This window comes from Grus americana, chromosome 3 (assembly GCF_028858705.1).
Source record: "Grus americana isolate bGruAme1 chromosome 3, bGruAme1.mat, whole genome shotgun sequence".
NCBI classification, from domain to species: domain Eukaryota; kingdom Metazoa; phylum Chordata; class Aves; order Gruiformes; family Gruidae; genus Grus; species Grus americana.
The window spans coordinates 108,971,072-108,997,421 of record NC_072854.1 but is presented as its reverse complement, the minus strand read 5'-3'; the positions used below and the strand labels follow the sequence as shown (position 1 = coordinate 108,997,421).

The 26,350-nt window shown below is 47.5% G+C and overlaps 1 protein-coding gene and 1 long non-coding RNA gene across 9 annotated transcripts in view; both read right to left on the bottom strand.

The window, feature by feature from the left end:
• The window catches only part of FOXN2 (forkhead box N2), a 35,742-nt gene extending 19,579 nt beyond the window's left edge, over nt 1-16,163 (bottom strand). For 2 of the 6 annotated variants that reach the window (XM_054822009.1, XM_054822013.1), the window contains exons 1-3: nt 15,986-16,080; nt 14,328-14,441; nt 911-1,461 (exon numbers count right to left, since the gene is read on the bottom strand). In XM_054822009.1, coding sequence (XP_054677984.1) covers nt 911-1,447 — 537 coding nt within the window. In that variant the 5' untranslated portion in view covers nt 1,448-1,461; nt 14,328-14,441; nt 15,986-16,080. Of the gene's footprint in view, nt 1-910; nt 1,462-13,658; nt 13,807-14,327; nt 14,442-15,985; nt 16,107-16,150 lie in introns of those variants that run through there. The other 4 variants (XM_054822011.1, XM_054822012.1, XM_054822010.1 and 1 more) reach the window with 4 other exon arrangements.
• A 1,174-nt stretch (nt 16,164-17,337) lies between these two features.
• LOC129205134 (uncharacterized) overlaps nt 17,338-26,350 on the bottom strand; it is a 39,588-nt gene continuing 30,575 nt past the window's right edge. For 2 of the 3 annotated variants that reach the window (XR_008576620.1, XR_008576621.1), the window contains one exon: nt 17,338-17,584. This is a non-coding gene — a long non-coding RNA (uncharacterized LOC129205134). Of the gene's footprint in view, nt 17,585-23,751; nt 24,406-26,350 lie in introns of those variants that run through there. The other variant, XR_008576618.1, reaches the window with a different exon arrangement.

Genomic DNA, 26,350 nt, shown 5'->3' with positions numbered 1-26,350 from the left:
TTTAAGTCAGAGCCAGCTCTTTGAGGAATGGGATGGGAAATGAGAGAGGGAGGAAGGAAGTCACTAGTAAAATCATGCAAGTCAGAAGAAGAAAGAATTTGTACAGGAAAAAAAGTATCCTTGACTTGAAGAAGTGAAGCTTGTCTCTGCACCACGCAGACACACACACGGATATGTTATGACAGACATTAAAGAAATACAGTATATTAAAAGCAGGAATTAAGACAGTTATTCAAAAGCTAGAGCTGTGCTAAGTGTAAGATAACATCACAGGTGAAAAAGTCAGTTTAATATTCCAGACAGCTTTCAGACCGAGAAACACTCAGCCACGTACATACAGCGTGCCTGCAAGCAAGGGTGCCCAGCAGAAGACCGCATCTGCACCCAAATGGGCAACACCCGTGCTAGCCAAGCGGGGAAGCTGCCTGGCATCCCGTGATCTCTGCTGCTTCCCAGTGCAATCGCAGCCGTGGCCGTGCTGGAAAAGCAGGGAAGGAGGAACACACCCCGAAATTTCAGCATGGGAAAACAGAGAGAGTACCAGCTTAAGAAGCTCCAGCAAAAAGACATCCTAAGACAGATCTCTGAAATTTCAGGCTGGGTATTGCAAGCTAACAAAATTATAAGTAAGTGGAAACAGGATCCTTTGCAATAACACATTAGCCAGCTTTAAAAACGGATGCATTACAGCTCTACCCAGGTCAGTACTAAATATCAAAACCAAGAGACTTTTGTCATCCTGTGATTTGTCAGAAGCGGCATTTCCGAATCATCTCCAGCCGCAAATAAAGTGTTAGAAGACAGGGAGGTGAAAACAAACAAACCGAAAAGTCCTTGATAACAACAGTCTTCTCCATTTCCCCCTGAATTTCAGTCTTGATCCACCTCTTTCCCTCCCTCCAGGTCTCACCTTGCCATGGCTTCTCTCCACCTTTCGGAAACACTTGTTCAAGGAGAGGTTGTGTCGGACTGAGTTCTTCCAGCCAGTGGGTGCCGTGGCGAAGTAGGGGAAGCGCTCCAGGATCCAGCTGTAGATTTCTTTGACTGGCAAGCTCTTGTTGGGGGAATGCTCAATCGCCATGTAAATGAGAAGGCTGAAAGAGTAAGGGGGTTTGGAAGTGGAGGATTTTTTTTCGGGGTTCTGGTAGCAGGACGGTGAGAAAGATGGCACGCTGTCGCCCTCAATGTCATACAAGGGGCTAACTATTGGAAGACCCTCACTTCCAAGGCTGAAGTTTGTTAGAAGGTTAGTACTTTCATGCAGCCAGTTCAAATTTGTGAGCTCGTCATCTGCTGAATCTCTGTCCACCACAGTGGCCTTCGGCCTGCCGGCATCGCCTGCATCGGGCAAGCTTCCCATCCCGTGACACTGCCGTAATCCTGCAGCTTTTTCTGCTCCTGGCGTTTCAGCTTTCTTATCCGGCGTCATTCCAGTGACTGGACCCATTTAGCTTTAGTGGTCTGCAACAAAGCACATGGTCAGAAATCAGTGCAAACCTTCAAAATCACGTTCAGTGGCAGCCCACCAAACCCAAACACAGGGCTGTACCATCCCCGCGCTGTGCCACAATACTGTCGTCACCGATGAGAGCCAGGGTCCAACACAAGCCCCCAGTAATCTCATGAGCATGTGTTAACTCCCCCCAGTTTATTATCAGCACTTATGGTAAGCACTTGGAAACCGCTGCATCTATCCTGAAACGCCACTCTGGACACAGAAATAATGGCTATTTCGATGTCAACGTCTGAAATCTGAAAAAGACCTTAAGAGGCAGGATGTAATCCATTCAGGTCTCACATTAACTCTTTAGTTATACTCATTATATTGTAAATTGACCCTATTTAGAAGCATTTGACTTTGGTGCCCAAAGACTAAAAAATAAGTTGCAGAACTCAAATCAGCTTAAAGTGAAGCTGTGGTCTCAGTGCAAATGAAGCCTTTACAACCCCCAACAAGTCACAGTCATTCCCGAGTACTGCCTCCTGTTTCCACCAGGGAAAGGTCTGGCCAGCCCATCAGGTCAGCTAGGTCCTGCAGACCTACCCAGGTCAGAAAGACCTTCTCTTCCCTCCCGCCAGGGCTTGCTGTTCTAACCCCCTGCAGAGCAGAGGGTAGGCAGGACCAGCTCTCAACGGGAAGGGACCATCCGCTGGGGTGGCAGCTCAGACCTGTTGCAGCATTAATGGCTGACCACTTGCTTTGAACTTTTCCGTAAATGACAAAATATATATAAAATTGTATCTATTAAAAACTGCCACCCGGAATGCACGGTCTAACAGGCCACCTATGCTTTCGAGGCATTACATTCACAAAAAGCATCTTCTTGATCACAGAGTTTTAAAACGGGTCACCTAGCAAACTACGTTATGCTACCAGCTGTTTTCTCTGCCCGTGTGACCACGTTAGAGCTTCACAGCACCTACAGCTTTGGCCAACATAACCGTGCCACAAGTACGGGCCAACAAAACCAGTCCAAAGATGTGGTCTGTATGTATGTACATCTGTCTATACAGGGCCTATACCGTAAGGGACTCTGCCCATGGATGCAGTTTACCAGCAAAGCTGAACTTTGTATTAACTGTAAAAAAAAAACAAACCCCAAAAAATCCCCAAATGATAACAAACAAACAAAAAACCCAGTTCCCTGTTCCAGTACATGTGCTATCACTCTAGTTTCATGCTCCAGCTCCTACTGCAAGAGCTCAATTGCAAGACTAGGACAGTTTCCATATCGCATCTCACCAGACAGCTCTACGCAGTTACTGCGTATTTCCTTACAACAGTCTTCAGTAAACACATGGCTTCATGCACTTCCATCTTCTCCTACAAAGCAGAGGCAAAGAGTTTGCCAGCTCGCGGACGCGGTCTGGCTGTCCCACCTACAGAACCGCAGCGCCAACAGCCTCACCGTGTCCGTGCAATGACACTGCCCAGCCTCCCTGAGAGGTATTTGCCTGGCCTCCTTATTTTGGAGGAGGGGAGCGACATGTGCATGATGTGGTAACATAGAAAGGCAACAGGATACATCCATTTTATGCTCCCCACCAGGAGCCAGAGCCCTGTCAGCCCCTGCCTGTGGGGTGCAGAATTTGTGCCTCCCCCAGAAAATGCACCAGGTTTCCCACCAGCAATTTCTGCTCCTGTTTTCATCTGCTCATACGCTTTCACACCAGCTATTGCAAAGCTGTTTTGACAGTAACACCTGCACCTATACTTATCAGTAGCAGTGCTGGAAACCATCCCCAAATTTTCTATTTAAGTGCAGGGACGGGTGTGATTAACTACCAGCTCAGTCATTTAAAAAAAAAAAAAAAAAAAAAATTAAAGCGAACCGCTCAAATAGCTGGTCAAAAATAGCTTTGCTCTCCTTACAATTTACTTCTCCCCCAAGCCATCAGAGCAGATTTATATTGGCAGTCAGCGACTGCTGGCTTTAAACACAGCAATATATACATATGCTTATGTCACTTTTTCAATCCTTTCTTAAATTAAAAAAAAACAAACAAAGAGCTAGTGATAAAATTCACACAGTGAGACAAACCTCAATTCTGCTGCAATGTGAGTTGAACCGTTTTCCTTTTAACAAGTAACTTTACCTCCTTGTTCAGCACCTCTTTAGCCAGCTACGTACTAGCTTACACCTCTCAGCTGTGTATTAGTAATTTTAGCACTCGGTTCATGTTGCATGAAATATCCCTTTGCAAATCTTCAGTCAGCACAGTAGATCAAGAATATGCACACGTATACACACACGTGCAAGTTATATGTCACTATATTTATTCCTTTGGTGAAATGGGGCAATAAAGTTTGTTTTACAACACAAAACAGTCTTTTCACACTCACGCTCACAGTCTTTTCAAAAATATAGAGGGAGAAGAACAGATTAACTTATTAAACTGGCACTTAAAATCAGGTGGGCTTTGTGGTGTCAATGAGCTATTTGTTTGCATGCTATTATGCATTAGCAGAGAATCATTAAAATAATTAACATCCTACTTTAAAAAAAAATTACTTGCAAGCAATATACTTACAGTAAATAATATAGGCTAGTGCCACATTTCTCTTACTACGTGCATTACAAAAATCCACGTCTCATATTACCTTCTTAGTGCCTAGTTCACCACCTTGCACATCTTCTACATGAACACATCAGCAGAAATTAAAATATTTTTTCTAGAAAGCCATAAAGGCCATTATTAGACTATTATCATCTAATAAATATGAAAAAAAAAATCACAGCTCCATAACTACTGCAGTTTTCAAAGGATGTTCTGTTCTCCAGTGGTCTGAATCGAATGCTGCATTGAGGATAATTTAAATACAGAAACAGCAGAGCATGCAACAGGAAGAGTTATTTTAATGAAGTAATACTTAACTCCATTGCGATGGCAGTAGTGAGATCGGTAACATCGAGTACCACCAACTGATAATTTTGGTGATAGCCAGTGTTCCTAGACAGCATCACCTCAGCCCCAAAGACATGATGTAATGTGCTTTATGCCACACTAACCTACCCTTGCTTTGCTTGATCTCAAAATACTGTAACCTCTAATTCTGCCCGGTTTACTCTGGCCTGCTGCTGCATCAGTCTGAAGAAGAAACCAACATTGGCAGCCTTCCTACTGCAGAGGACTGCAAAGCCATCAAAAGCTCGCCCTTCCCTTAGACAACTCCAAGGGGTACTCCACAGATGGGCTCATTAACACACACGTTAATGTTTGTCCCACCTCTCAAGCACCCAAGGACCATGCGGACCATAGGACCTCCTCACCTCTCAAGCACCCAAGGACCATGCGGACCATAGGACCTCCTCACCTCTCAAGCACCCAAGGACCATGCGGACCATAGGACCTCCTCACCTCTCAAGCACCCAAGGGCCATGCGGACCATAGGACCTCCTCACCTCTCAAGCACTCAAGGGCCATGCGGACCATAGGACCTCCTCACCTCTCAAGCACTCAAGGGCCATGTGGACCATAGGACCTCCTCACCTCTCAAGCACTCAAAGGCCATGTGGACCATAGGACCATCTACAACCATTCAGCTGAGAGAGCACTGCTTTCTGCCTGTAGCAGCCCGGTGGGGAGCGACAGCAGTGCTACTGAAGTGTATCTGAAGACACACAATTGGTCAGCTTGCATGGTCTCTAAAACCCCTCTTCATTCCCACAGACCCTTAATGACATCCAAAATTCACAATTTCTTCTTCTCCGTGTGTGCTCTGCTTGGCCATAAGCAGATGGGACTGTGAAAGCACAGCTTCCAAGCTGTTGTTTTCAAGATTACCACTTCCAATATTTGGGGTTTAATATTTTATATATAAGGGTCATGCGATTCACCCAAAGTTGTCTTTGTTGTAAGCTAGCAGGGTTTTGTGGACTCAGTGGGAATGCCACAGTAAGAGCAAGGAAAGCAGACTGCGAGAAGAGTACGGAAGAAGCTCTCCAATGCAGATGTCGTGATAAAAGCATATAGGCTTGGACTCTCAGATTTTTTCCTAACATCACCGGGTAGAAAGGTTGATGCAAACAAGGTTAGAGGTAGGCACTAGGACTTGCTCTCCACAGTGCTCCCACCCAAGGTGAATTAGCAGCACTGATGTGAAACAGGGAGGGAGGGGAGAGGGAAGCCTAGCAGAAAGGCAAGGTTAAGAGCGCACATGAGCGTTGCAAGGCCACTCAGTGAAATTTATCTTCCACTCCTTTATTCCCTTACTGCCACCTTTCCCACCCCTTCAGCTACTCCAGGGCCTTGCAAGAAAACCACCTCCACATGACATGCACCTGCTCAGCTGCTGAGACACACTCCCTGTCCCTCTCCTCCGGCTCTCCCCGAGCCAGTTCTTTCTGAAGGAGGGTGGCAGATAGCAACCATTTAACCGACCTCTCCGGCTGGCGCGTTGACTGCCCAGACACTCGCTGCAATTCTCACGAGGACAGCCCCAGCCCCGCAAGCAGAGTCAGAAGGCAACCATGAAAATGCAGAAATAACATGCTTTAAGCGTACCTCTGAAAAATGTGCAACAGTTTACGCTCCGTCCCATGTGCTTTGCCCTACCAATATGTATACAGCAACACAGCACGCTGCTATTAATTAGAATTAACACTTGCAACTGAAAGCTGAAGTATTCAAAGTCTAAGGGCATCATGCACCCCACTCCTAAGGAATTAAAGCACCCATCTCCTGTAAGCACCTTCAAAACAAAAGCCAACCAAAACATCTACTCCTCAAAGTACTGCAGCAGAGGCATGCGTTATTCTGCATGTTAATTATAGACAGAGGACTATGATTCTAGGGTAAGAAGATTAAAAAGCTGCAAAATCAACCAAGGTTGCTCAAATAAAAGTTAGGGCACATCAGAAATGAGGCGAGACGACCTTCTTTCCAGCAGTCTTGTGATTTTTGGCATCACCCAAGAGCACAAGTAAAAGCCAGGAGAGGACCTCCCTGTTGATAAACGCAGACCCAGCACACGAAGCACAGTGAAGTCCTGCTCTTCCAGGCCGCTCGTGACCCAAACAGCACAGCCTGGGTCCAAAGGGGCTGATTAAGGCTGCAGGCGTATTCAGGTAGCAGCCAGGTTCAGAGAAGCCCTAACAGACCAGAGGAGAAGATTCAGTGTCACAAGACAATATTTTTCCAACCTTCTTTCAAACTCACTGAAGACCTAAGTTTGGGAAAGGTTATGGGGGCTGGAAGGTCCTCAGCCTAGCGCAGCACAGCTGGGGTTAAAGCAGGTTTGTACGTCCCCAGCTGTGACTTCATTTTGATGGAAGACCTCAAGCACCACTGTGTTCTACCACAGAAGCAAATGCTTTGATGCATGAGCATTTTATGAAGGCAAAGCTGCTTTAACCTCAGCCAACTGTTAACAACACTAGAAGTCCACTTGAGCATATTCTCAGGCAAGCAGGGAAGCACACTTTTTTTGCAGCAGCCCTTCTTGAAGAAGTCTCAGCTCCAGGGGACAAAGCCGTAGCAGATACCTCCATCCCACCAAAAGTGATCTTCATAGAAGCACAGAATGGTTTGGGTTGGAAGGGACCTCAAAGATCATCTAGTTGCAATCCCCCTGCTGTGGGCAGGGACACCCTCCACTAGACCATGTTGCCCAAAGCCCCATCCAACCTGGCCTTGAACACTTCCAGGGATGGGGCATCCACAGCTTCTCTGGGCAACCTGTTCCAGTGCCTCACCACCCTCACAGTAAAGAATTTCTTTCTGACATCTAATCTAAATCGACCCTCCTTCAGCTTAAACCCATTACCCCTTGTCCTGTCACTACACTCCCTGATGAACAGTCCCTCACCATCTTTCCGGTAGGCCCCTTCAGGTACTGGAAGGCCGCAATTAGATCTCCCTGGAGCCTTCTCTTCTCCAGGCTGAAAATCTTCTCTAAACCCAGCAGTGTTGTGGGTAACAGTGCGGACGTCGTTTTAGTACCAGGGTCACCGTGCCTGGTCTCATCAACCCAATGAGAAAAAATTCAGCCTTTTCATTAAAAGACGTCACAGCCTTGTCCATGCCAAGTTATTGTCTGAGCAGAGCTGCTGCTGCTGCTTGACCCTTCTTCGCTCTCCAGTGGCATCAGATGAAAGGCGCCATTTGGCATCCACACAACATCAGTGCCCCAGGTTAGGACAACCTTCTCCACAGCGAAATGTACTTACTTATTTCTGTAAGACCAGCTGAGCAACTAGGTCACCTCTGCTAGTAGTGAGAAGACCTGGAACCTGCTAATGGTGTAGTAATTTCCCTCAGGATTTAAAAATGTATTTTTTAAAAAAAATTTAAAATCTTAAAATTGTCTAAGTCTGAGGAGTAGAATATGATTTTAATCCAGGAAAAGAGATTTTTAGCCATATCACACTTAGGTTAATGAGAGCAGCTCTGCAACCATGCTCTCTGCAACAAGCTCGGGGTGTTCAGCCTTAGCTACAGAGCTGGGGCATTTGTGTACTCTAAACCCAACTTTTGCACTAACATATACATGCTCTGAGAGAGTATTTTAAAAGATTGGTATGTGCCTTTGCATATAAGCAACTATAGCAATAGCAAACTCTTCTATTGATTTTTCATATTCCTTTGCATTTACAGGAAGCGTATCGGCACCAGGGACTGTCCTGACTTAAAATACACCAGTGTAGGTATTGTGTTGTGAAAATAGCCCAAGAATCACACAAATCACACTGTCACGACTCACCTACACAAGTTTAGGATAAGCTTCCAAGCCAGCATGCACACAGTACAGGACCAGCTATAAGTTTTTGTGCGTTAGAGGGAAGAGCAACAAAAAAAAAATCTTGGCACAACTAGTGAAAGCCCATCGATAAAAAGCACCACGTCTGCTTGACCTGGAGCATTAAAAGCATGACACCAGACCATTTTTCCCCCCATTAATTTAACCTTCCCCCCCTTCCCTTGCGTCCTTTGTCTCAGGCTGCCCTGCTCCATCCCCTGCTCACCCCACACGGGCAGTTCGGCAGGCTGGAGGTCAGCCCGAAATCCCCCCGCCGGCCCTGCAAAAGGCCTATATTTGATTACAACAGTATATGATGTCACGTATCCAAGACAACTAAAGGCATTACGGTCTCCCGGGGACAAAACAGCCTCTCGGCCATAGATTTCAGCGAGCCGGGACCCGTTGTCTGCAGAGGAGAACGGGCAGCTGCACCCCCCGGCAACAAAAGGCACCCAGAGATGCTCCCCCAGGACAGCACCCACAGCAGGTGGGGCCCTTCCTGCTCCTCTTGGCTTGCAAAGCAAGGGGAAATTAAAAATAATTGTTTAAAAACCCATTATAAAGGTGGTTATTGGCTACTTGAAACCAGCCTGAAAAAAACCACCAAAAACCCAAAGGACCAGACAAGCCCTAAACTCTGGGGTTTCTTTTTGACCTTGGCATCGGTAGGCTCAAAGGCAAAGAGAGGGTTTCCAGGTATTCGCTGAAATACTTCCAAGCCTCTCTCAGTTTAATGCCCCTTTAATGTCAATATTCTCCCACTCTCTCTGATCTAATTAAAGGCAGGGAGGGGAAGAAAACACCAGTAACAAAAACCAATTAAAAGGTCCAGTATTAGGAAAAGTTAAGAAGTGCTGCTAAATTTAAAAAGGGATGGGATTAAACCCTTATCATGGCCCAGGGAAGGGCAGGGAGTGAGAGGCAGAGATTTCATCCGAGATCTAACTTGTATGAAAAGTTTTCATTTTTTTATTAAGTACACATATACACACCCACAAGTGGGTTTGTGACTGAAATAAATATCTGAAACGAAAACGATACATAAACTCAAGACATGCCCAGATCCCAATCCAGACCCTGTGCACGGCCCTGAGCCTTTGGGCCATTTATTCCAGCACTGCCTGCAGGGACTTTGCAATCATGAAGCCTTTCCAAAGGCTGCAGTCACTGTTGGACTTGGTTCCCTGTGCCTCAGATTTAAAACATGCACATGAAAAAGTTTAACAGAGAAATTGGGAAGTGAAAAAAAAAAACAAACCCCAACCAAACAGCAGTGAAATCTAAACTATCAATAAAAACCCTCGGTGTCACAGAAAATTTGTGGGGCGGGGGGGAGCGCTTTTAAGAAAAATGCTTTACTGCCAATAGATTTCCAAAAGACGCCTTCGGGTCATGTTCCTTAAATTCAGTACACTGCTTGCTAAATGGACTAAAATGCAAAAAAATGTAAGCCATTGATATGTTCACAAGTGAGCCATTTGAGCAAATGCCTTGCAAAGTAATTCTGATGCTAATTCCCTTTCCAGGGTAACTCTTCCATGTCTTTCTCTACCATCCTCTTGAAATAGAAGTGAATATAGCTATATTTCAGCTGGTGTCAGTACCAATTTACCGACACTAGAAAACATAATGCTATCTTTTCCATCCGGCTTTTCTGCCTTCTTCAACCTTAAAGTACCAGAACTCCTGATTTTCAGCTGAAAGCCAACAATTTGAAGCTTCGCCCCAAGTGACCCTTCTGCAAGGTTTAAATTAAAAGCAACAGCGGAGCTGCAGCACAAAGCCACCGTCACATTCCCAGTACAACTTTGTGATCGCAAAGCTGTCACCAATTGCCCTTTCCCACCTCCTGCTCCTGAAGCCGAAGTTTTCCTCCAGGGCCCCGGGCACAGCAAAGCGATGCTCTTCACTGCGCTCACCGCCCCGGCCAACTTGCTCTTAATTTTACTCCGTAACTGTTGAACTTGGCTTTCTGTTTTGAAATTACTTTCTATCAGAATAATCCCTCTGCTCGTAATGGTTGCGGCATAAAATTATATTTTCTTCTAGACAGTGACCCCACACTGGAACAATTGGATCAAGCAGGTTTCTTGTATAGAAAAATGGTCCAGTTTGTCATACAGGGTCTGTATGTTGAGGTACACCTTCAGATGGAAGGCTACAGAATCATAGAATCACAGAATCATAGAATGGTTTGGGTTGGAAGGGACCTCAAAGATCATCTAGTTCCAACCCCCCTGCCATGGGCAGGGACACCCTCCACTAGACCACGTTGCCCAAAGCCTCATCCAACCTGGCCTTGAACACTTCCAGGGATGGGGCATCCACAACCTCTCTGGGCAACCTGTTCCAGTGCCTCACCACCCTCACAGTAAAGAATTTCTTTCTGACATCTAATCTAAATCGACCCTCCTTCAGCTTAAACCTTTGTCCTGTCACTACACTCCCTGATAAAGTCCCTCACCATCCTTCCGGTAGGCCCCTTCAGGTACTGGTAAGCTGCAATTAGATCTCCCTGGAGCCTTCTCTTCTCCAGGCTGAACAACCCCAACTCTCTCAGCCTGTCCTCACAGGAGAGGTGCTCCAGCCCTCTGATCAGCTTCGTGGCCTCCTCTGGACTTGCTCCAACAGCTCCATGTGTCTCCTGTACTGGGGCCACCAGAGCTGGACGCAGTACTCCAGGTGGGGTCTCACAAGAGCAGAGTAGAGGGGCAGGATTACTTGCAAGATGCAAGTTCCTCTGAACACAGCTCCTCTGAACACAGAAGAAAGGCACCCATGCTAGCAAAACCCGACTGTGGAAGTACAAGATGCCATCTGACACTTCTCATACGGCACGATCAAAAACCCAAAAGCGTACTAGCTCGTAATTTTGACTACTCAACATCCCTAAAACAAACTAAAATTGCTGATAACCGGTCTAGCGATGGTCCTCACAGACCAGAGGATGAGGGATGAGCGATCGCTGCTGCTGTTTGACAGCAAGCTTCCCAGCTCCCACTCACTCAGCTCTACTTGGCGCGAGTTTTTCAGTCACCGAGCTCTCTCCACATCCAGTAATTATCTTTTAGACGATCACACACTTGCCCCAAATCTAAGCACAATGCAACGCAGCAAACAAGTGTTAAAAAGGAAGCAAACAGGGGCCCACATGTGAACCAGGAAACTAGAAGTAGCTACAAACTACAAGATAGGAATGCACCAAAAATAATCTGAGAGAAGAAATGAAGTCTGAGCACGGTATCAAGATAAGCTGCAGGAGATGGGCTTTAGGAATACTTACAGTCACTCGTCACAGAGTCCACAATGCAATGGTAATTCATACGACGCACGCTGGTGGGACACCCAGACAGACGCATAAGCAAAATAACACGACTATCGAGCAGCATCACCCACATCGAGCACAACCCACCCAGCGCTTAATAGATGGAAAACGCTGTCACTCCGATAAAGTCAAAGGTACCCAATGATGCGGTTCAAAGGCACATCGAGGCGTGCTGGTCTGCGGCTGTGATGCAGAGAGAGCGGGTTTGTCGCCAGCCGGAGGGGAAGGCCAGCGCACGGCTGTACATGCTGCAGCTGGAGGCTGTAGACCTGATCTCAGCCCAGCCCTGCGTTTCAAACCCACCCCGTGAGCAAGATCAGAGAACAGGATTAGACCACCTTAGACCACAGTTGCCATCCTGCAAGGCAGCCAACACATACGGGTAACGCTCACCCAGGTAAATTGTACTAGGATTTTCTGCCAGCAGGAACTGGGTGAAAACATCCCCAATGTATAATCTAATCCTCACAGAGGGTGCAGAAGGGCAGGGGTGGGGGGAGATTTCTGCAGCAGCATGGCGTAGCCAATTTAAGGGAGTCCCTAACATACCCTAACCTTTGAGGAAAAGGTAGGGAGCTCTAAATCCAATTTGAACATCACAGAAAAAAATCTGAAAGCACTAGGAAAAAAAGAAAGAGAAAAAAAAGTCAAAATCCACATCGTTGACTTTTGGTGTACATCTTCTTGTCTGCACAAATTCCAGGCTTCTCTTAAAATGGTCCTTGTACGCGAGCAACCATTCGGTAACACGGGTATTTCCACCCCATCCACAACTAACAGCTAGTCTTCCCGGTGACCGACCGCGCAGATCTCTGGGCATTTGGCGCTGAGGAGCACCCAGCAGCGCTCTTCAAAAGTGAGTGTGATCCAACCCTTGTGCTTCCGCAGCCGTAACGTTTTACAGGGAGGAGGCAGAGTACCAGGGGTCATGAAGACGCTGGCTGGCATCACACAGCACTTCTTCCATACCACGTCATTCATTACCGAAGCATGGGCAAGCTGTGTCCCGCTTGCTGACATAAATTCTATTTTGCAAGTACCCCGGAGCATTGGTGTGTGCTTTTACCCAGCATGGTGAGGAAGAGATAGAAAGTTTATCGTTGCACAGCATGCACTAAGTCAGAAGACACGTGTGATTTGACAGGGAACAAATAAACACGTATCACACGTAAAGGTCCAGCTGGAGAAAAAATGAAGCAGCATCTCAGGGTTTTCTTGTTTTACTTGTGGGTGTCTTCTGCAGGAGCCAAGGAAGCTCCTGGATCTGGGAAGGGACACACCACGCGCACCCAAACCGACCCTCTCAGTTGCTGTGCCGGGATGCAGACGGGGTTTGCAGCCTGCAAGCGCGCACTTGTCAAGAGATGAAGCCGCTTGCTGACGTGAGTCACCGAGCACCGCTGACAGCAGCGTCTCGGCGCAGGAAGTTGCCCAACACCATTTCAGTTGTCGAGCGGCGAGGCACACGCGCTAGGATGAGGCACTCGCTGCCTCCATCTACTTCCCTCAAAAAAAGTTACAATCAATGCAGTGACATCCTACAGACGAGCTTATACACAATACACCTCGTTAACGGGAAGGGGAGGAACGGCAACAGCCATAAAAAGATAACTCAAGGAGCCACATGGAATAAAACGGACAGAATTTACACCTGTGCTGAAAGGTAGTGAGTACGCATCCACACCACTGACAGCCTTTCCTCACAGGGACTAAAGGCTGCTTTTCACTGATTTACAGCCCGGAAAGGAAAGCTGTATTTCACACAGCTGGTTTTGCACCGTGGTGGTGCAGTAAGCCTACCCTGTTGAAGGGAACAGCGTAAGAGATGCACAGCAGCGGTGGCTGTAAGCACACCGTCACTCCTCCCAACACTCCTAGTTTCTGTCACCCCACCAGCTGTAATCCCGCTGTCCAGCTCATTCTGATAAGGTAACACGAACAGAGCCTATGGCTAATAAAGATGATAAAAATGAGCTTGGCATGTCCCTAAGCCTCTGCCTTCTTTCCCAGGCGCTACAGTCACTCGCCAGGCAGTCCTTTTTCTAGTCTGACAGGACCATTACACATCCCTGTATCTCCTGCGTTACTTACTGGACTGGCACATCCTGACACCAAGATAGCTGGTGGCAATGCTGGCACCTTCCATCCCAAGCTCCCCAGAGGACACGGGGAGGCTCCTCAAGCAGAAAACCTGTAGCGGTTGGAGCTGTTGAGGCAGCACACTCCTTGGTTGGTGTCCCTTTTGGATAAAAAAAGATATCTTACTTCTGGGCTGAGCAATCCCTGCGTAGCTCCTTCAGCAGTACAGCCTCAGTGGCAGCACGCAAGGAGGTCACAACTTCATCCTCTGGTCAAGATGCTGACAACGAAGACATCAGCCGAGTTTTATTCCAGCAAGGTCCACAAGAGCACTCAGGACCACGCGCCCGAAGCAATACAGGGTCGGTGCCTCCGGCTCCCTCCAGCCCCGGCTCCCCATGCCAGTGCCGCAGCTAGAGCCAATGCAGCATCACCACCACGCTCTGCAAGCATAAACACCACGTACAGCAGCACCGCTCAGTTTATGGTTGCATTTGGGAAAATAAAAAGACTTAAGAGCACAGAAAAGTCCCACACCTATGTATACACTCAAACATACAAAGTGAGAATCGCCGTCTCCTCCCTATTTCTACAAAACTCAAGTCACGCAGCTGGACACAAGCGAGCCCCCAGCAGAAGCCGAACCGCTGCAGCAGCACACGGCCGAGCTCAGAAACATACCCTGGTGCTCAGCTTAAGTTCATTAGCTCAAGCTCTGCGCCACGTTAATTGTTTCAGTTCAGAGCTGATGTGTCCAGCTATCTTCTGCAGAGCTTGGAAAATGTGAGCTGGCACCTGCCAAGAAAAAAAGAAAAAGACAACTGCAAACTAGTTCAAGTTTTCTGACATAACGGCAGCTTAATGTATCTTGCACAGATGTAGCACCACAACGGACTTCTAGGAGGTAAAAAGGACCCCAAACCCAGAAACACAGCAGAAGTTAAATGATTCGCACATCAATACATTACAACCCACCTGTTACCAAAGTCCATCTAAACGCAAGTCCACCAATAACAAGATCTGGAGAGACTCTGTGTGTATATATGTAGTATAGCATGTCTAAAATCATTTTGACTTCACAAGTTAGCCACAAACCTAATCAAGGTACCTTCACAGCATTCAAGTCAAACATAATTCAGCATTTTTAACTTTACGTTTTGCATATAATGTCCATCCCTAGGCAGGCACCAACACGGGGAGGTGAGTTTATTGGGCCCTGCTCAAGGTTACTCCTTATTTTCTGGCTTTACTCTTTGTCCTCTTTACTCTTTGTTTGGGCCTTGTCAGAACCCAAATCTTTACCAACAAAAGCCAGTTTCCGCTCCCGTACAAACTGGGAGACCATAAGTATCTGCGCGTCGGAGCAGGAGTCGGCCGGGCAGGCAATAGGATGCTGCTCCTCAGCCGCCACCGCGCTTCACTGCCCAACTCCACCAAAAACCCCTGAAAAAGCCGGAAAACTCCCGAGGGCCACGTGCACATCCCAGCCTTGCCTCGAGCGCCTCATCAGCAGTTTCCAGCGTTTTACCCCAAAATATGGGACGCCCGTAACGCATCACCCCCTTCCCCTTCCCCTCTGCAAACCGCAGACCCCTCGCACGCCCGCGGGCTGCTTCCTACCCATTTTTTTTGGGACAACGGGGGGCACCGAAATAACGTCAAAAAAGGTGTTTGATTAGTTAAATCAACCGCTTGAGGGTTTTATTGCGCTGACCCGGAGGCGAGGGGCCGGGCCCCTTCTCCCTCCATCACCCCACTCTGGAAGCGCGCTAAGAAGCGCGGGCCTGCGCTGCCGTGGGAGGTCATGCGCGTAAAACCCGCGGACGGACGGACAGACGGACGGAAGCACCGCAGAACCGGGAGGAGGAGCTGCCGGGAGGGGGTGGGGGGTGGGGGGAAGGTGGCCCCGATCCCGACACGGCCGCCGCGTGGGGGGTGGGGGGGTGTCCCACGCACCGTCCCCACGCATCGTCATCCACAGCGGTTGATGAGGAAGCGCCGCCGCCGCGCGCTGTCCCCACGCGGGGGGAGGAGGAGGCGGCGGGTGGCTTCTCCGCGTCCACGCGTGGGGCGCAGCATCGCCGAGGGGGTGCACCAACCACCACCGGGCCCCCCCGCCCCGTTCCCCGCGCTTTCCCATTACCCCCATGAACCCCCTTCCACAGCGTTAAAAACAAAAAACAAACAAAAAAACCGCCAACCCAACCCCCCCCCCCCAAACCCCGCAAAACCCCCAAACTAAACCAAAAAAAAGGAGAAAAAGCAACAAAAACAGGCGTGGAGATATTGGGGGAGAAGTTTGTGGAGGAGGAAAGAGAGGGAGCGCCGGCTCCACTCACCGCGGTCATGAAGCCGTGCGGCCGGCAGCGCGGACACAATATGGCAGCGGGGGGATGTGTCAGGGAGCAGCTGCTCCCTGCGCAGCGGCGGCGGCACCGCCCTCCCCGCCTTCCCATGGCAACCGGGAACAACCCACACACACACACACACACACACATACACACCCCTCCTCGTCGCCGGTACCGCCTTCCCGCACCGCCCCGTCGGCCCCCGGGGTGGCGGCGGTGCCTGCGGCACCGCCGCCACCCCGGGGGCCGACGGGGCGGTGCGACCTACGGGCGGGTTCCAGGCCCCGCATCCCCCCCCCGCTCCCCGCGAACATCTTCGCCTGCCGGGAAAAGTTTCCATTCTCCCCATAACTCCCCCCCCCCCCGCCTCAAAAAAACCACCCAAATTTAAAACATAACCCCTCCTTTTAGTTTCACTTCCCTTTCCTCTCCCCTCCCACATTCACAATCACCCGTGCGCTGCTGTGTTTTGCCTATTTTCCCCCCCCTTCCCATTTTTTTCATTTCTCCCATGCCATTAAACCTTATTATTAATATTTATTTATTTTTCTCCTCTTAACAAAGGTGAAGCTGCAGCCGTGTTTGCTCTGCCTTGTAGCGCATTGTCCTCCACTCGTGGCTTCGGCTTGAAGCTTTTTCAGGAGGAGAACTTTGCTGTTTGCTTAGTGGGGTTTTACAGTCCCGCGTACACTTGCAGTTTTACAACGTAATAAAGAGGACCTTGGGAAGTCGCTCGCAGGGAGAAATTTTGGGTTGCGGCCGATCTGCTGCTGCGAAAAAGTTTATTCGCCCTTCCAAGGTTTCCTTGCTTTCTGAAGGACGCTTGGCTTTCACCTGCCTTGTGATGCATTGCAGTAATTTTATTTATAAGGGAGGACGGGAACGTGTTTCAAGGAAATTCCCCCACTCCACATTACCAGGAACCAGTTTTGGGGTTTTTTTTTGTAATTTGAAATTACAACGTCCTGGGTTTTTTTTAAGCATGAGGATGAATCAGGCCCAGGGTTATAGCAGGCAGAATATTCTCCCAAGAGCAGAGGATCAAATCCAGCGGCGGGGAGGCTCAGCCCAGCACATACAGGCTCCTTCCGCTGCGCCGTGAAGCATGACCGGCTTCGGAAACTGAGTCCAGCCGCGCAGTTTTGACCCAAATGAATTTATTTTCAGCAACTTGCATTTTGCTCCTACCTAATTTCCACTGACTGAATACATTGTGATTCATTCAACCTTTTCTTTATACAGCTCCAGAAGTTATCCAGGCCTTTCCTACCCTCCCAGCGGACAACGGAAGTGCACTTATATTAATTATGTATTACTAAAGCCATCTAATGCTGAAAGCACCCTCCATTCCTCAGTCATTAAAAATAAGACCTAGCACTGCTGGTACCAGCAACGCTTTGCCCGTAAGAGGCTCTTTTGCCTAAATTCCCATCCCATCGCCTCCCAGAAAGAGTGCTCTGCCGCTTGCCTTGCCAGCCACCACACCTCGGCCGCTTCCGAGGGAAGGAGGAAGGAGCGGTCCGGAGTTGAGCGGTTTGCCTGTTGGGATCAGGGTGTGTTGCTTTGCCTTTTTCCCGGCTGGGCGGCAACCTGAAAGAGAGACGTTGGAATCCAGGATCACTTACGGCTTCAATTTATTACATGAAAGGTGCGGCGCGGGTGGTATCCCTTCTCACTCCTTGATTGCATTTACACCCTGGCCTTGAAAGCAGAGCCGCTCACAGATTTTCCTATTTACCCTTTAAAAGTGCAAGCTGAGTTCAGTAGGAACATACGCCCTCTCACCCTTTATGTGTTAGTGGAAGAAAAAAAAAAAAACCCAAACCAAACAAAACCTAAAAAGATAACAGCCAAGAGTGCTGAAGTCGCCACCCCCTCGCAGAAACACGGGTCTCCGTGCAGCACCTCCTGCGGTCCCCCAAGGCAGGAGGCGTGGGGAAGACGGGCTGCAGAGGCAGGTGCTGAGGAGGTGGCAGGAGGTGCCTCCACCCCACCCTTGTCACCTCCCGTTCAGAGCCCAGACAGACCCAGGAGAGGCTGCTGGTGCCTCCTGGCCGGGCTGCAGGGCTGTCCTTGAAGGTACTGCCCGCTCAAGGGCACGCCATGCCTGCTTTGCCAAGGCCGCGCTCATCACTGCGGCTCTCCTTCCCGGCCCCTGCACGGTTTCTGCCAGAGGATAGCCGTCCTCTCCCCTTCAGGGCACAGTCACGGCTCTGCCTGTCTGGCGCTCGCCACAGGTGGTGAAATGCAAACAACAACAAAAAATAAAAAGAAGCAGTTTGGGGTTTGGTTTTTTTTCTGCTCTTAGCAGACAATAGGCCCTTCCACCTCTCCCATGTCAGGATCAAAATCCTCAGACTTTCTGTCTTCGATCTGAGGTGTTCCTGGTAGCTGGCGTTTTATACATGCATCGTGGGATAAGGCAAGCAGAGAGGATGGTCATCCAGAGCTGTTAGGTGGAGGAAGAGGAAACCCACCTCCCAGCAGCTGCAGTCTGCCTCTCCTGAGAGGAGAGGGCACAGCAGGGACTCTCTGAGGGCCATATGAGCTGGACCCGACCCATGACACCCTCACCCAAGCCAGTCACCCATCCTGTCCTCTAAAGTACAACGCATGAACAGTGCTCTTAGGTACCACCTAAGAGCGTGGAGAGCGAGGAAGGGCAAGAAAAGAACTGCTAAAAAGCAGAAGGGCAAGTGCTGGGGGTCCAGTGGCATGGACGTGTGATACGAGAGGCAGAGAGCCCCAGTTACTGTGCCAGGATTTCTGCCACACGTGTGAACAGTCAGTCTAGCTTTGCAGTGCCTCAGCACTTTGCATCGTGATCTACAGCCAGTGTATCACCCTGCGGAAAGCCGACATAGGAAGCGTTTGTCAGGTTAAACCACCCAGGAATGGTGTTTCCTCCTCCAGAGGAGCAAAACAGGGTGCTGCTCGCAGGATCTGTTAATCTTTGTTTCTGCCCAGGGATGCCATGAGAGAAATGCCAGCCCAGCACTGGTTGGACACCTGCTTCTGCTTCTCCTAGAACTGCTTGTTGCAAGAAGCATCTCCGATTTGCATTGGCAGCGTGTTTGAAGCAGTAACTTCAAAGGGACTTCCTATTTCTCCAGGTTGGTGTGTCTGCCTACTCAGCTCCCACACCGTAACTTTCTGCTTGCGGTTTCTGTCTGGGAACGTCTCCTGCTTTGCTCTCTCCTACCGCCAGTCTAGCCTAGCATTTGGTCTCTTCCCGCGCCCTAGGCAAAGCCATGAGGGATACTGCGCAGTGCACGATTCGTACCATTTCTTTTCCCACCATCCTGCCGCCTGCCACATTTGCTGTCTCTCTCATCTCTTGCTACATCCTAAATGGGACTCAGTGCTGAAGTTCTTGTTCAGATCTGGTTGTAGCTATATACAGTCAAGTCCAAAGTCCCTCATATTAGGGACTGAACATGCTCTCTGCTTTCTTATTTCCCCCTTAAAGCTGCTCCAAAGATTGAGGGTCTGTTAACATCTCCGGAGATCCACTCTTCTCCACTGAATATCTCTGCAGTATTGATCTAGAGCGCAGACAAGCAAGTAACTATAAGGAAAGTCTTAGGGGCAATATTATCTGGCAAAATTAATAATTAGGTGCTTTCCCAACCATTCAACCACTGATTGGAAAGATGTTCAGTGCTGGCTGCAGTATTCCTCACACACCGCGTGTTGCACGTCCAAGAACTGAAATACACGTGTTGAATCACCATTGAAACATTAGGACTCTACAATACTGGATATCCAAAGCTGTTTGCAAAGCTTAGAAGGTAGCTGTGTTAGAAAGAGTTTGAGATTTGTGCTATGCTGGGAAACAGTTTGGGTGGGAATATTGATCATACTTGCACCTGGTTGTTTGGTGTAGCTTATGGTAGCTCAGTAAATGATGCATGAGATGGTTCTGCCAGAACAGAATAGCGAACATTTTGCCAGTTTAGCTGCGTCATTGAAGGATGAAAATTTTTTTTCAGACTTCTAAATGATACAGCTGGAAAATCATCACAAAGAGACGATGCAGCCTGGTTTGAAAGCTCGTGCACAAGTACCTACTCAAGAGTGGGTAAGTCAGTCCTGGAGTAAAGCAAATGTGGTCTTCCTTAGCAATGCATTTGGATTATATATTAGCACCGTCACCCATTTACTCTTAATCATGAGGAAGTTTATCTGTGGACTTGCTATCCTCAACAACGGATGAGGAATAAACCCAGCATTTTTACTATTGGAAAGAATCTTGCGTTTTTAAGAGATAACTTACCTCTCTTTCTTCATGGGTAATACAAATACCTTACAGAAAATAGTAGCAATTTCCTAAATAAGACCAAGTCAATTGTTTCTGTTGTGCGCAAACAAAAAGATTCATGCCTTTTAGTAGATAGCCCACTATGTAATCTGCCAGGCTGAATTACCCAGAGATACTTTGTTTTGAAATGAGTGCAGAAATCCTGCAGGTTTAATTGCCAATAAATCAGCATGACCTCCACTCCCTGACACTTTTTTTTTACAATGATCTTTTCAAGCAGAAAATGAAGAGACTGATTTTTACAGTGTGTGCATACTGCCTTTGGAGAGATAAGAGCAATGACACACACGCAGGTTCCTCCATTAAAAGCTATCCTAGATAATGAAGGACTCAATCAATGGTGTGTTCTGTTTGCTTTCTGGTTATTTTCGCCTTGTGTTATGGCGCTCTCTTTTTGTTATGATTAGGAGAGTACTTGCTTGTTTAACAATTGGCTTTTAACTTGTTGTGTCTGTGTATTCTGCAGTACTCAAAATGAATGTATTTGTGGTTTATTTTTATACTGATGCTTAAAATTTTAAGGCGAATGGCAATAGTTCAAGTTTTGATCCGAGGTTAAATAGCTGACTAAGGACTTGGCAGTTTAAAGACAGCTTGAGTATTTTTAAAAGAAACTATTTTGATTTCACCACAAAATGCTCATTATGGTCCCTCTCAGTAACAAAGGTTTATGGTTTTACATTATTATGCTAAAGAAAAGCTATGATCTAAAGCCCAGTGAAAAACCTGAAATCTAGCCCATCTTACTGCACATTATAAGCTTTACTTCTCATATCAGCTCTTATTTAGCCTATCTTTAATCCAAATATCTTAAAGCATTTGCAAGTGCTTAGCTTCAAAACACTGAGGCAGCTGGTTAATCTCCTCTAATAGATAGGTGGGTTGATACAGGGAGGGACTGAGAGGTGAACAGCATCTCATCAATGCACAGTGATGGGCTGGGGTTCAGCAACTCTGAAATAATCCCCAAAGAGATTTGCTTTCATCCTGCCATCATGAACTGTGCAGAAGAGCTGTGGCTCTGCTGTTGGATGGTTTTGGACTTGCCTTACACAGGCCAATGAGCCTGAGGTGACACCATCCTAGTGTTCAGTCCAACAGCAAGAGGAATGCACAAGCTTCCCAAGGCTGTTGCTGGGAGGACAGCTGTAGGGGATGCTCTCTGAACGTCTCTTTTTGCACAGGACATTTGCAAACCAAAGAGCGTCTAGCACGAGGCAAATGATCAGCCTACCAACTCCTTTTCTCTACCTGTTCACAGCAAGCAAAGACATGCTGCCCAGATCCGGGGGGAAGAAAGGACCCCCAGTCTCCATATGCAGCTTTTGCCGTTGGATGAGTTGGTTTTCGGACAAGAGACAGAGGGAATAGGAATGGCAGTGATGGGGACTCTGAGGGCAGTAAGGCATGCGTGCATAGCTCCCTGGCTCTCCTGCCTCTCCTCCTTCCTTGTCCGTAACCTGTAATTCAATGGATTCCAGACAGGCCAGAAGGATTGCACATGAACTGGCACTTCGTTCATATGAATTTCAAAGTGTTTCCAAAAATTTTATAAAGGGGAAAGAAAAGAAATCAAGACAAGAAGTGGGATTATGGATGGGGCAGGCAGGAGTGCATATTTCTTACAGGGATTTCTTATATATATTTTACATGAGGCTCTTTGTGCAACGCTTTCATGTCAAGAGATTGCCATAGAGTATTGTCATCACTGGTATCAAAGCATTGAGCCAGGCAGTCCAAGTTATCAGTTCCAGTGACTTCATGATATGATAACAGCCCAAAAGGAGAGCAGTGCTGTGTTCCTGATCTTCTCTGTCTAGGGCCCACATGGTCTGAAACTCCAGGTGCATTGATAATCATGGTTTTGCAGCCTGGTTCTGCAGGTAAGTTACCCTTTGTCTGAATCTCCTTCCATTCCTGGATGAAGTTGCTTGATAGTCTCTTCATACAGGAGAAACTCAAGATATGTGGCCCTTGCACGAGGCAAATAGCAATGCCAGGTTTGGTACTTGCAAACCAATTCTTGATGAACCTTTCAGGCAAGCTCACATGGATGATATTCCAGCACCAAGCTGGAAAACACACAGCCTGTTCCAGTGAAGGGTTTCAAACAGGCTCCCTGGCTGGAAATATTAGAAAGATAATGGTCAAAGACTTTGTGTCTGTTTGCTGCACTGTCTCTGATAGCCAAAACCATGTTTTCGCTAAACTTTCTTTTTCAACTAATGAACTCTGATGTCCTTATCACCATGTGTCTGGGGGCTGGCACGGCTCCTGCTAGCTGTTTCTGAGTGGCTGATGTGTAGAAGTGAAATGAAGGCATACCAAGTAGATAAAAGTATCAACCTGTGACCTTGCCATCACTCGGAGTAGAAAAGGCATGGGAAAGAAGGGTGATTGAAATTGTCTTTTTTATTCTGTAGACAAAAAATACTCTTTCACCCTTTCATTGCCTGGGCAGGATGTGCCGGGCTGAAGGATCAACTATGTTGAAACTCGTGGCTATGGAATAAAACTTGTTCTCTTCAGTGCACTGACACTGGGTATAATCTCATGAGTGAGAGCAGGAGATGGATGAGGCCCTGGAAAATAAGCCTGGACTCAGATGTCCTGTTGATTATGGTCTTGTTTGGAGAGAAGAAAGACTATTCAACACCAGCTGGTGCATTTCTCTGTGGCATTCAGGAAGGTGCCTTCCAGTTGATTAAGGGCAGCATAATGATCACACAGCATTTTGTCTGGTTGATATATTCATATAGTCATTGCGGCCAGCAAACCTTATGCCACTAATGGCCCTGGTTGAGTACAGGAAGCCTTTTCTCTCGAAGCCAGTCCTTTTAGACACATTCACAATACCCATCACTCATGGATTATCAAGGTCTTAATCCACTTCACTATCAAAGCACCAACAGCTGGCTTGTCAACATTAAACCTGTTGATCATGGATCTGCTGGGTATCTGAGGCACTCATGCTAATAATAACATCCTTTTCGACTGGTGGTGTAGACCTCTACACAGGCTAATGTGTCCTGCTGGGGAACGGCCCTTGCGATGCTCGAGTGGCATCTCTAGCTCTTCAGCTGGGTAGTTTTGGCACCTGATGCAGCTCGAGCAGGGCTGGCGGGTCCCCACGCAGCACAGCGGTGTGCAGCATAGTGCCTCTTAGACGCCTATCACCATGGCATCCAAGTGGCAGCAGCAGATGGAAGCTCCCCAGGGATGTTTCCAGATGTGAGTGGGAATTTACAAACTGTTAAAAAGCAGCTAAAATGATGGATGGGTTGGACGTGGAAAGGACAGAGAGCACTTCTGTGCAGGGTCACGTGTGTCTCTGCACATATGTCTAGAAAATGTTCTGATCCCCACCTAAGACTGGTTTTAGTCAGGAACCAAAGAATAGGAGCAAAATAATGTTACCAAATTTCACTCTGCATATTTATTTCAACTCAAAACCCTGATAACAAAAGAGACACTTCGAAGTTTGAACCCCAGCAAAGTGACACTTCAAAAGAGAGGTTCTTTTGACCCCGGAGCATCAAAGCCAGGCTTGGCTTTGGCTCCAGCTGTGCCATGCACGCTGCTGTTGTGCATCTCACCCCTTAGCCCCTCTCCTGTTGGTCCGTCCTCTTCCTTCTGACCCCGCCGCTTCTGTGGCTCTATCCTCTTGTCCTCCATTTGTCTTCCCTCCTGCAGCTGCTTCTTCAGCTTTATTCCCTGTTCAGCCACACAGGCACGATTTCAAGACTTTCACATAGTCCTTCTCCCTCTCCTCCCCCAGGTTATTATTGTTGGTTCTCTTTTGTGGCAGGCAAAATGTTGGTGAGCTATCAAAGACAGCCCTTAAACCCCTTGCTTTGTTCAACGAGCACGGTCTGTGTAGAATGTGCAATGGAGAGAATCAGCAGAAAAAACTGTATGAGATTCAGTTGTAAGCCTGGCATTGCCTTAAGTTGGCTGCTTTGACTGGAGGTGCTTAGTGCAGGAATGAGACCATAAAGTTCATTAAAACAGGAATTAGCAATGTATATTCCTCACACTCTGTCACTTACTTTTCATTTGTACTTCTAAAAAATTTTGTTCTTGTATGAATCTGTGGGGAGGGAAGAGGACTGAATTAGAGATCGTTACTGCAAATGCATCAATAACTGGAATATGCCTGGCAAGGCCGGAGGACAACAGTCTAAATGGACAGTGCGGGTCCCCAAGCCTGAATCCAGTGTAGGAGAGAGGACAGGGTGGGAGGAGACATAGACTCTCCTCCAGAGCATAACCTGTAGGCAAAACCAGTTTTAAGAGGCCAGTTTGCACAGAGTTGGTGCTGAGGAGGAAGACCCAACGCTGTGCCCAGCAAGCTTGCTTTCTGAGCTGTGCAGATCTGCCCCCCATCAGAAGGCATTCCTTCCTGTCTTGTCTCCAGTGTCTTCAGAAAAAAAATAGTTTCACGATAAATGTTGCATCTACATCCTTGGGAAAAAGTCAGGGTTTATGACCAGGATTTCATTTCCTTTTTCTAGTGTAAGACTAGAGTTCAGCCAATGAAGCTGCCTGACGAGTTTTGGAGAGCTGGTGGTGGGTCCTCTGTGTCTGCACCTGCTGCCAGGGTGGTCCTCCACTCTGGCTTTCACAGGCTTTAATAGCCTTGATGTCCTGATCTTTTTTCACCTATAAACCTCCAAATAATTCAGAATTGTCTAAATCTTAAAGATATCCAGGAGAGAAAGGTTTTCTCTATCTCCCACCAGACCCAAGCTTTGAGATGATCCAAGGTGGAATTAACATTCCTTCAACCTCGCTCCTGCCATATATCAGACTTCCTTAAAATGACTGTAATCAAAACACTTATCACTGAACATTACACTTAACAAGCAATTTCCGCATTTGCGTGTAGCATTGGTTACCACTCAGCGGCAGTTTACAACTCTTTAATCATTGCAAGAAATTTTCTCTATATGATACTGATAATACCAAAGCTGATGTTCTCAGCTGGACTGTCCTACATATTCAGGAATATCCTGATATAAGGATTTCAGAAACACCATAAGTTACTGATTGTATTCCACCTCTGAATTTTTTCTTCTTTTGAAGTCTAGATTATTGTATGTGTGTGTATATATATTTATTTATATACAATGTATACACATGTATATTTTATACATGAATATATTTTCGTATATATATAATTTAACTGTATCTAAATATTGAATATAAATCTACTGTGTTATAGGCATGCATGGAGTCCAGCAACAGAAGGGGCCACTTTCAGGTTAGAGTATCTGGAGTTAGAACAAGGTGAAGAAGACTAGTGAGAAATGTCCGGGCTCAATCACAGTAATCCTCATTTGAATAAACCTCCCAGGATTTTGCTGGGCATATTTCTTGGTTTAGGATGACAGAATTTGCCCCAGAGTGATTCCTTTCCTTTCTGGAGTCTGTGAGAATGTCTCCAGTTGGGCGTACAAAGTCAAAAGCACCTTCTGCACACCTATTCCTTGTGTGCGATAGGGAATGCCTCTGCCAGCGCAACATGGGCGGCTTTCTCTGCCCCTTCCAAGGAGGCAGAAGGGACCAGACAGGAGTTCAGGCTCCAGCACCTTTTCTCCCAGTTGTCTTGAGCCTGGGCTCCCAGGATGGTTACTGGAGAACCGTTTAGAGGTCCTTCTCCCCTGGCACAGGAGCAGTTCCTGTAAAACCCATTGTAACTCATCTGCAGAGGAGCGACCACCACTGTGACCCCACTCTGCAGAGCACCTGCACTTTTACTAGCAATCCTGATGGCAAACCTGCGTGCTCTGCCTGTTTGGTGCATTGCTTCCCATGTCCTTTCTCTGTCGTATCTCTCTTAGTCTTTTCAAAGTCACTCCAGATTTACAGCAGCGTAACTTAGATCAAAATCAGGCTCTGACGCATGCACCAGCTATTCACTTCCATAGATCATTACACTTTATCACCAGAAATCTTTTAGATTTATATTATTTGGAGAGTTAGTTAGAAATCAAGAGAGTTTGGTACTACAGCCCACTGAAGGGGCTGTGCCC